Genomic DNA, 10,806 nt, shown 5'->3' with positions numbered 1-10,806 from the left:
GCGTGGTAGTTAAAGTTGGACTCCCACATGGCCAACCGCATTTTGAGTCCCAGACCTGGCAGCTTGCTTTCTCACTTTCCCTCTCTCTCTGGTGAGCACATGTGCCTTAAAATGGAATTCAAAAATAAGTTAATTAATTAATTAATTAAATATTTCATAAGAAAAGAAAAAAAAATAAGCTCAAAAAGAAATAGCTTGCTAACTCCTGCTCTAAAAGATCTTTACATCCTGTTTTATTGTTCCTTTGTTAAAAATATTCTTTTTTTAGTATCAGAATTTAGTATACACACACAATTTCCTTTTCTATTACTGTGTTCGTAGGGTATACAAGGTTACAAAGCCCGGGCAAGATCAGAATGGGGAAGGCCTTAAATAATGGGACAATGATATGGACTGCAAACCTCTTACAGAAGGGGAAAGTACAAGTACATTCAAAAGGAGAATACAGAATAAAGCAAATATCCAACAATCAAATACACTAGAACCTTTCCAAAGAAGCTAGCCAACAATGACGGCCAAGCAAAGTGTTCAGATAACCTGCACAACACACCGCAGAATTCACACCTCATCTGCCTTCGCAGCTACCGCTCCCTTCTTGCCCATCTGAACTCTCACCAGTCCACTCACTTTAGACACAGTCTCCTAACTTATAAAGCTTATCTTATAAAGCACGTGTTGGCAAGCTGTTTTCTGAAATGAGCTAGAGAGGGTACATACTTTAAGCATCATGAACCATAAAATTTTTGTCACAGTTTTCTTTTATTTTTGTTACTTAACTTTTAAAATACGAGAAAAGCTCATGGGCTGTACAAAGACACAGAGCATTCTTTTTTTTTTTTTTTTGGAGAGATTTTCACTGTAGGGCGCGTGCGCTCGCCAGACAGACAGAGAGAGACATAGAGACAGAAAGCGAGAAATCACCCCCCAGGGGGGATGGTCACGCCGCAATCCCTTCTCCTCCATTCTCCTCTCGGGATCTTGGGCACGCACGCACACGCGCCTGGCATGAGTTTTAAGCCACCGGGTCCGGGACACGAACCGCAGTCGACTACGTGGGAGTCCAGAGACATAGCCATTATGCTAACTGCTGGTTCCCAAGACACAGAGCATTCTGAATGTGGCCTATGGCCAGTCATTTGCAAAGGTCTGTTCTATGTTTGACACAAATTTTTTTACTTTTTCTTTTGTTATAGGGTGTGTACCTCACCAGAGAGGAGAGAGACAGAAATACAGAGAGAGGGAAAGTGAGAAATCACCTCCTGAGAATGGGGAGGATATAGCAAGGTGCAATACCCTCTCCTCCATTCTCCAATCTCCATTTTCCTCCTGGGATTTTGGGTACACATGCCCCCAGGGGCTTTTCAAGTCACCAGGTCTGGGACTCGAATTACACAGACAGTCATGTGGGATCCAGTGCCTTAACCACCATGCCATCTGGCTGGCCCATTGAAATATATGTATTTTTAATAGCTATTTTATTATTATCATTGTTATTTTTTAATTTGACCAGAGAGAGAGAGGAAACAAGCCACCAGGTACAGGACTCAAACAGTGGTCAACCATGTGGGAGTACGCCTCAACCACTCAGCCACCTCTCGGCCCCCACTGAAATAATCTTCATTCGGTTTTAATCTATTTTATTAAAACTGTCATAGCACTTATTTAGACATCCAAGATATAGCTTTCTTTTTTTGAGAAATATTTTTGCTATAGGGTACCTATGCTTGCTGGAGAGACAGAAAATGAGAAATCACGCCCCAGACAGAAAATGAGAAATCACCTATGCTTGCTGGAGAGACAGAAAATGAGAAATCACTCCTCAGGGGAGATGGCCACATCACAATTTCTTCTCCTTCTGGGATTTTGGGTATGTACCCACACATGCCTGGAGTGAGTTTCTAGCCTCCAGGTCTGGGACTCAAACCTCAGTCGGCCATGTGGGAGTCCAGTGCCTTAACCTTTACGCCCCTCACTGGCCTACAAGACACAGAATTCTATAATAATGTTGATTACCTCATATAAAAACATTTTCAAGATTATTTCAATAGTAATATTATCTACCTCATAGGGTATAAAGCACTCAATAAAGGCTAGTTCTTACACAAAAATATATGGGGATGGTAAAAATATATTAAGTTTAATTTCCTAAGGATGCCTATTTCCAGAACAATTATTTTAGCTACTTCTTTAAATGTTTTTTGGAGTAACCATTATTTTGGTATACTAAAGATGTCTTTCAATGCTCCAGGGATCATAATATTTACTAGGTATTTTCTTTTCTAAGTATTGGGGTTAAATTTGTACTATATTCAATATGCATTTCTTGTTACAGATCAACAGTTGTCAAATTCTGGACTGTAGACTAGTGGCAGCACAATCTAAAGTCCCCTGGAAAATGATAAAAATAAGAACTGTCAGATTATCTGTTATTCTAGAACTGTCTTTCCTATTTTTAAATGTGTGTCCTCTCTTTGGGGCCAGGTGGTGACACAGCTGGATGCATGTGAGAAAGGTCCTGGCTTTGTGTCCAGTCCTGGGACCTCCCTGGGCCTGGTGCAAGTGCACTCAGCACCCAGTCTGACCAACTGAGAGTGGAGTGGGAGGTGGTATGAGGTCCCATCTGTGTGAGAGTGCATATCTGTTTTTCTCTCATGGAAGAAATACATTAAGAAACTTAAAAAAAAAATAGAGTGCCCCATTTTCTATGAAATAATGAACTACGATAGCAGCAAAAATAAAAAGCTGAAGATGCCTGTTGGTGCTTCTATTCTGTAAAATTTTCTTCTACTAATCCCTGAAATGCCCAAGTTAAGGAAAAGAGTATTAGAAGCATTGAGGCCAGCAGGTGGCATGGTGGTTGAGGGTGCTGGACTCCCACACAGCCAACCGTAGTTTGAGTCCTGGACCTGGTGGCTTGCTTTCTCACTTTCTCTCTCCCTGTCAGGTCAAACTGAAATGAATAAATAAATGGATAAAGAAAGTTAAATAAAATAATTTAAAAAGAAACATTATAAGGATTACTAGTTTTATAACTAATAGGAGATTTATTATTTTTTTGAGAGTTGTTTTTTTTTTTTGTTTTGTTTTGTTTTTTGCTATAGAGCACATGCACTCACCAGAAAGACAGAGACAGAGAGACAGAAAGCGAGAAATCACCCCAGGGAGGATGGCCAGGCCACAATCCCTTCTCCATTCTTCTCTCGGATGCACACATATGCACCCCGTGTGAGTTTAAGCCACTGGGTCCAGGACTCGAACTGCAGTTGACTACGTGGGAGTCCAGCGACATAGCCATTACACCAACTGCTGGTCCTGCAACTAGTAGGAGACTTATAAAAATAAGGATATAGTATGGTAAATGTAATCTTTCTATGATTCAGTTGAACAAAGGATCTCATACATGAAATTAGAAATCCTATCATCCAATGCAACCAAGAGATGCTTTAATTAATACGTATAGTGATATACAAAAAAAATTTAAAACAATTTGACTTGTTTTTCCCTCCAAGACAACAAAAATTAAGTTGAAGTGGATGGCTTCTCTTCCAACACAAGAGGCGCAGGAGAAAAACAAGATTCTATTACCTCTATTTATTTTACTGATTTATAGCATGGGCATGCACATTCAGCTAAGTTGATCCTTACGCATATTCAATGTATTCCAATAATAGTAAGCTCTGAAGTGGTTTCTACAGGTCTTAATTTGATATCTTTGGTTACATCTAAAAACGGGGGCCTGTAGGTGGCATGGTGGTTAAGGTGCTGGACTCCCAACATGGCCAACTGTGGTTTGAGTCTTGGACCCGGTGGCTTGCTTTCTCATGTTCTCTCTCTGGTCAAATTTTTAAAAATAAAAAATAAAGGGGATAATAATTTTAAAAAATCTAAAAAGTTGCTTTATTACCAAAACAAATGGATTTTGCTTTTAAAATAGAGATCTATTTTTTACCTTCACTTTTAAAAATCAGCTAGAACTATCATCCACCTGTTAAGGTACATAATCATATCACCACTTTTAGGTTCCTGTGCTTCCACTGTTAGTACATTTACTCTTTGGGATCTCTATTAATTCGGTTTATTTATTAATCACCTAAAACAGGCCAACCACTTTTTATTTATTTACTTTTAGTTTTGGTGAGAGGGTGCATGTACTTGCTGGAGGGAAGAGAATAAGGAGTAAGAAAGCATCCCCTCCAAGGGGGATGGCCACCCACAATTCCTTCTCCTTTCTCTTCTCAGGATTCTGACACATATGCACACGTGCCTGGTGTAATTTTCAAGCTATGGGGTCTGGGACTTGAATGGCATTGTGGGTCATGTAGAATCCAGTCACCTTAACCTCCACGTCAACCTGTAGGCCCTAGGCTTATCATGCTTTCTAGATATTAAGGAAACAGCAGCAAATAAAACACAATTCTCTGTCCTCCTGGATTTTTCATCCTAGAGGAGAGGGAATACACACACACACCTGTACGGTGCAACCATCTGGCCAACAGTTACAGTATTTTAGAGAAAACTAAGCAAAGTAGGAGAATAGATAATGCTGAAGCAGATGTAGGAGGTAATTTTAAATATTATGATCAAGAAAGACCTCACTTAGAAGGTGTTTTTTTTTTTTTTTTTTTTTTTTGTATTTGAGAGATTTTTGCTATAGGGTGTGTGTGCTCACCAGAGAGAGAGAGATAGAAAGCGAGAAATCAGCCTCCAGGGGGATGGCCATGTCACAATCCTTCCTTTTCCATTCTCCTCTTGGGATCTCCGGTGCCTGATGGGAGTTTGCAGCCACCAGGTCCGGGACTCGAACCGTGTTCGACTATGTAGGAGTCCAGCGACATAACTGTTACACCACTGCTGATCCCTAAGAGGGTGACTGTTAAGAAAACATGTGAAAAGGTAAAGGTGTGAGTCAAGTGTTTACCGGTGGAGACGATCTCAGCTCAGTAACCAGCAAGTACCAAGATCCTATCGTGTCCACAGGAAAGCAGGCCCAAAATGAGCAGGTCCAAAAGTTAACTTGGCAAATGTTTTTACTCTGAGATAGAAAGCAGCCAGAGGTTTTACAGCAGAGGAGAAGATTTAATTTAATGTTTTCTTTCTTTTTTTAAAGAGAGGTTTTGCTATAGAGTACGTGATCTTGCTGGAGAGAGAGAGACAGAGAGACAGAAAGTGAGAAATCATCCCCCCGGGGGGGGGGGGATGGCCATGCTGCAATCTCTTCTCCTCCATTCTCCTCTCAGGATTTTAGGCACACATGCACATGCCTGGCATGGGTTTTAAGCCATCAAAGATTTGAACTGCAATCGACTAAGTGGGAGTCCAGCGATGTAACCATTATGACATCTGTTGGTCCCATAATTTAGTGTTCTCAAAGAATCATTCTTACTGCCACATTAAGAACAGACTGTGGGTGAAAACAATACCACAGCAGAAGAGACATGACAGCAGGAACAGTCCAGGTGAGACAAGCATGCGTTGTCCCCAGCAGTAGCAGTGGAGGTTGGATTCTAGTATACAGTGAAGATATAGCAGACAGGATAAGTTGATAGAAATGACACCATGTGGGACCAGCAGATGGTGTAATGGTTATGTCACTGGACTCCCCCACATGGCCAACCATGGTTTGAGTCCTAGACCCAGTGGCTTCAAACTCACACTGGGCACGTGTGCTTGTGTGCCCCAAATCCCAAGAGAACAATGGTGGAGAAGGGGTTGTAGTGTCGTCATCCCCCCAGGGTATGATTTTTCACTTTGTGTGTGTCTCTCTCTCACTGCTTCTGGTGAGCGCATGAGTTCTATAGCAAAAATCTCTCTAAAAAAAAAAAAATAAAAAAAATAAAATAAAATAAAAGACAGCATGAGGAAAAGCAAAGTTAGGAGTGACTCTGAAGGTTTTAGCTGGAGGGATGTAACTGTCATTTACTGAGATATGGAAAATAGGTTTATGAAGGGAAGATGTGACGAGTTTTGGACATGTCACATTTAAGGTGTCTACTAGTCATGGACGAGGAGATGACAAAAATAGCCACCTACATACATCATGTGGGAGTTCGAAGCAGAGGTACGGGATGAAATTGGGAGTGATCCGCCTAACCGTACGTAAAGCCATGAGACTGAAGGATGACATCAAGAAGAGGATTAGGTGAAGGAGCATAAAGACATGCAGAGCCTGGGCCCCAACCTCAAGAGACCAAAGAGAGAGATGAGAGAACCTTTGACAGAACTTTATATACGTTCTCATTCCTACTATAAACTGCATGACACCAGGACTTCTGCACCTAAGAGCGCCTTCCTTTTTGTTTCTTTTTCCTTAAGAGAGATTTTTTGCTATAGGATGGATGTACTCGCTAGAGAGACAGAAAGACAGAAAGTGAGAAATCACCCCCCAGGGGAGATAGCCATGCCACAATCCCTTCTCTTCTATTCTCTTCTTGGGATTTTGAGCACACATGTACCTGGCGTGAGTGTAAGTCGCTGGGTTTGGGACTTGAACTGCGGTTTACTATGTGGGGGTCCAGTAACGTAACCATTACACCATCTACTGGTACCGCTAAGAGCACCTTAGCAGGTACACAATGACTGCTTGTCCTGGTGCATGTTTCCACAGCCCTGTTTTTTTTTCCTCTCTCTTTTTTTTTGCTTTTAGAAATTTTTGTCATAGGGCAATGTGTACTCGCCGAAGACACAGAGAAACAGAAAGTGAGAAATCATTTCCCAGGGGGAATGGCCACACTCCAGTCCCTTCTCCTCCATCCTCCTCCTGGGATTTTGGGCATGCACGCATACGTGCTCCGCGTGAGTCTCAAACTGCTGGGTCTGGGACTCGAACTGCAGTTGACTATGTGGGAGTCCAGCAAAGGAACCATTAAGCCAAGCATTTTAGTATCCTGAAAGTTCCGTCATCCTTGGGGTTCAGATGTTCCGTGCTGATTCAAAATTTTCCTAGCTTGGGAAAGATATTCAGACCTGTACCTACCTTTACTGACAGCAAAGGGTGTATCTGCTTGGAATGGAATCAGGGCTGGGTCTGTGTGCAGGGCACTCCCATGTTTCAATATACGGTTGCGAGAAACTGAACTATATGTAAGGATTTATTGAGTCATCAGCAACCATCTGAAAACGATTTATAATGATTCCAAATCCCCACTGGACAATGCTGAATGGATTCTTCTTGTGCTTTATTACTTTTTAAATTAAAAAAAAATTTAAAATTAATTTATTTATTCTTACATTTTCCCACATTTATTTACATATCAAAAAAATTGTGCTCATACTCCATAGTTCTTGACAGTTAGTAAACAACTTTCAAAATTTCAAAATACGGAATTTTAAAGATAATGTTCAAAATATTCCTTTTAATTTTGTGTAATTTTGTTTGACTCTAATAGCAGAAACAGTATGGTTTTAACTATTTCTGAGAAAATATTTACATGTCAACTACTCAAATTGTTGATGGTGGCATGTGTGCAGGCACAAACTATTGGGTTGTGAGAAAAGTCATGACACATTTTTACATAGAAAAACAGAAAAATACTCATGACTTTCCGACAACCCAACAGTAAGCGAGCAAGAAGGGAAGCACCCCACTGCCAGCAGGGCCTGGTAATACCAGAATCCCTTCCCTCAGTCCCCCACTAGTTAGGATTCTGGGCAGGTTCCGTGCATCCTGAGTGTTTCAGGTCACCTGGACCAGGGATCGGAACCTCGGTCAGCCATCTGGCCTTAACACTGTAGTCTGGCACACCACAAACTGCACCACAGAGGCTGGGCCATGTTTTTATCATTAACTAAATTCTCCTGTAGTCGAGGAAAGATGCAGAGTCAGGAAAAAGTGAAGAGGGGGAAAAAAGAAACACCAGGCAACCTTTTTAGATTGGAATATTGTGAATCCAGGGATGAGAGGACAACTCTTTAATGCTCACTGGACTTGTCCACTTGGGCAGACTCCCACACTACAGTTCCTATGTGAGATACTAGGGAACAATACCTATGGATTTCCTACCACAGGTGCTCTCCCATCACTATGGCATCACTTCACAATATGCTTTTTCTCTTAGAATAAGTGTCACCAGCAGAACCAGTTGTCACTGTCCAGCCCCTCAGTTCCCAGTGCTAACCTTCATGTCAGGTTAATTCTTCTGATCTCAGTGGGTGTGAGCTTAATATCACCAACTTCTCTAACCCTCCCTAGCCCAGTTTCCTCATTGAAACTCATCTTTACCATCCTGGAGAGACTGGCGAATCTACAACTGCTTCCTATCAGACTTCCCGCTCTGAACACTTGGATTCCACAGATGCATCCACTTTGGTGCTTGTCACCTCCTGCCAGGCAACTGTCCTTCTCCCCATGCTGCTTCACAGAAAAGCAGCCACCAACCCTTCCATTCTCAAGCAAAGCCAACACCATTCTGTAGGGTTTGCTAAACCCTGACAAGGCTTGGGGAAGAAAACAGAACACCTGACATTAGGTATCTACTATGTTAGGATCCAGCAGCCATGCTTTTCCCCTGGAAGGGCTTTGCTGACATCTCTCTCATCACCACCGGCCTCTCCTCAGAAAGCCCAGAGCCTTCCCTGACTAGAATACTAGTTAGCATTGTCATACTCTGAAGACCTGATCCCAGAAGACAACTTTTTACATTAGAAGCCCAGAAATTTGGAAATGCATGGATCTAGAATAATAGTATTTTGAATTTTCTTCAAAATATACAAAAGCCCAATGTGTTTTTCTTGGAACACAAAGAATTGCCGCCATGTGTCCACTCAGCTTTGCTAGTTTACCACTCGTGATCCCCTCTTCACATCACTGGTTCTCTGTATGAGCAATAATCCCAAATCATCAGTTAGTCTTTGCCTTAACCCCAAACCTTGAAACTCAGAGTTGCCAAGGGGATTAGAGTAGATCATGTATGTAAACACCGCAATCATATGTGCTCGATAAATGACAACACCCATTATTATTATTCACCCACACCATACATTTAGTAAGTTATTTGTGAATGTCCCCAAATAACAGTTTACTACTAGAGAAGCCCGTAGGAATAGGAGCTAAATATCGGTTAACTTTTTGTCTTCTGAAACTCCTAGCAAAAAAAAAAAAACAAAAACAAAAAACCAAAACAGGCACACAGGGCCAGCCAGTGGTGTGGCGGTAAAGGTGGCTAGTTCTCACAAGTCCTGGAGGCTTGAAAATCACAACAGCATGTGTGCAAGCATGCCCCAAATCTGTAGAGAATGGAGGAAAAAAGATTGTGGGTGGCCAACCCCCTTGAGGGCTGATTTCTCATTTTCCTCATCTCTCTCTCCAGCAAGGACATGTACCCTACGGCAAAGCTTAAAAACAAACACAAACAAAAACACACTTAAAAATACAATTTTAGGTTAAAGAATTCTTTTCAATTCAACAAATATTTAAGATGGAGTCTATGCATAACAGAATACTAAGAGATGACTCCCTTTCTTAAGAAGTTTATAAAGATGTGTACAAATATATAAATGTATACAACTTTGTCCAAGACAAAGTTTGGTCATTGAGAAGTTTACGTACCTGCTAAGGAGTTCAAATGAAGACCCAAAGCCTAATAGTGTCATCAAGTACACAGTGGTGGCAGGTGTGGTCTGGGAACGCTCAGTCCCTTTCAGAGGGTCTGCGATGCCAACATGATTTTTTACCACAATGGGAAGACCTTGTTTACCTTTTTCATTCATTTTCTCAGAACACTGGTGTGCTCCATGACCTGTGACACTGTAACAGTCTGAATGCAGAAATATAAAAGAATCCAGCTCTGTGATTAGGCCAAGATCTTAAAGAGATTTTCAAAATGCCACTTTTCTAACTCATTTTTTTGTTTTGTTTGGAAAGATTCATGTTTCCAAAACATGTTGTTACCATGTAACAGTATTCTTTTAAAATATATATTGTAAAAATGCAATGGTTTTAACTTCAAGTGACCTAGATATCAGTATATATTTTATGTACACATTGTATGTGTATATATATATATATATGTGTGTGTGTGTGTGTGTGTGTGTGTGTATATACATATGACCCACATAAAAGCTCTCTGGGGTCCTCAATAATTCTTGAGAATGTAAACGATCAGTGAGACCAAAACCTGCAAGAACCGCTCAGAGAGCATTACTAAGCCTTCTAAAAAATACAGACCGAGTGTAATGTCCATGGTGAAGTCAGGGAGACAACTCAGTAACCTGGTCTGGCAGGAGGATGGTGAGTTAACTTCAGTCTTTCCCACCATCCTTCAAACTTCCACGAATCCCTGCACCCTGGTTTTTACTTTCATTACTTCGCCTGCACCTCCCCTTCCCAACCTTCCTTGGGTCTTCCAAGGCTGTACCCACATCCCTCTCTTTTGCACTTTAAGTCCACCAGGATGACTGTCCGGGCAGGATGGTCTCCAGAGAGCGTTTCTGTCACACTGTCACGCTCTACCTCCACCTGTCCCAGCTCAGGGGCGGAGGGCAGGAAAGGGCTGTGAAGCAGCGCTGTGCCATTTGCCTTCTCCCAGCCCCAGACGGGTCCCACCTGCAAGTCCTGCCCTCCCAGGGCTCTGCTGGGGCCAGGCTCTCCCTAAAAGATGACCGAAACTCTCCGCATCTCCTTCCTCATTCCACACCAGCGGCCCCTCTGCGGTCGCCGTAGCCCGGACGCGCTCCAGACCTCGACAGCGACCCCCCCAGGCCGGACCCCACCTCCTGCCTCGCGCGCCCTGGAGCTCACCTGAGCCGGAGGCGCCCCCGACTTCCCGCCACCTCGGCCAGCCTCCTCCCGCCTCGGCCCCCCGGCGCCCG

General features: G+C 42.4%; 1 protein-coding gene across 2 annotated transcripts in view; it reads right to left on the bottom strand.

Annotated features, from left to right (window-relative positions):
* Nucleotides 1–10,780, bottom strand: part of MALT1 (MALT1 paracaspase) — a gene marked incomplete at its 5' end in the record, with an annotated part of 70,339 nt that extends 59,559 nt beyond the window's left edge. For both annotated transcript variants that reach the window (XM_014585088.1, XM_014585107.1), the window contains 1 exon segment: nucleotides 10,736–10,780. In XM_014585088.1, the coding sequence (XP_014440574.1) occupies nucleotides 10,736–10,780 (45 nt within the window).
* Between the last annotated feature and the right edge of the window lie 26 nt (nucleotides 10,781–10,806).

This window comes from Tupaia chinensis, unplaced genomic scaffold (assembly GCF_000334495.1).
Source record: "Tupaia chinensis unplaced genomic scaffold, TupChi_1.0 Scaffold000012_1, whole genome shotgun sequence".
In the NCBI taxonomy this organism is placed as follows: domain Eukaryota; kingdom Metazoa; phylum Chordata; class Mammalia; order Scandentia; family Tupaiidae; genus Tupaia; species Tupaia belangeri.
This window is presented reverse-complemented; position numbering and strand designations above follow the sequence as displayed.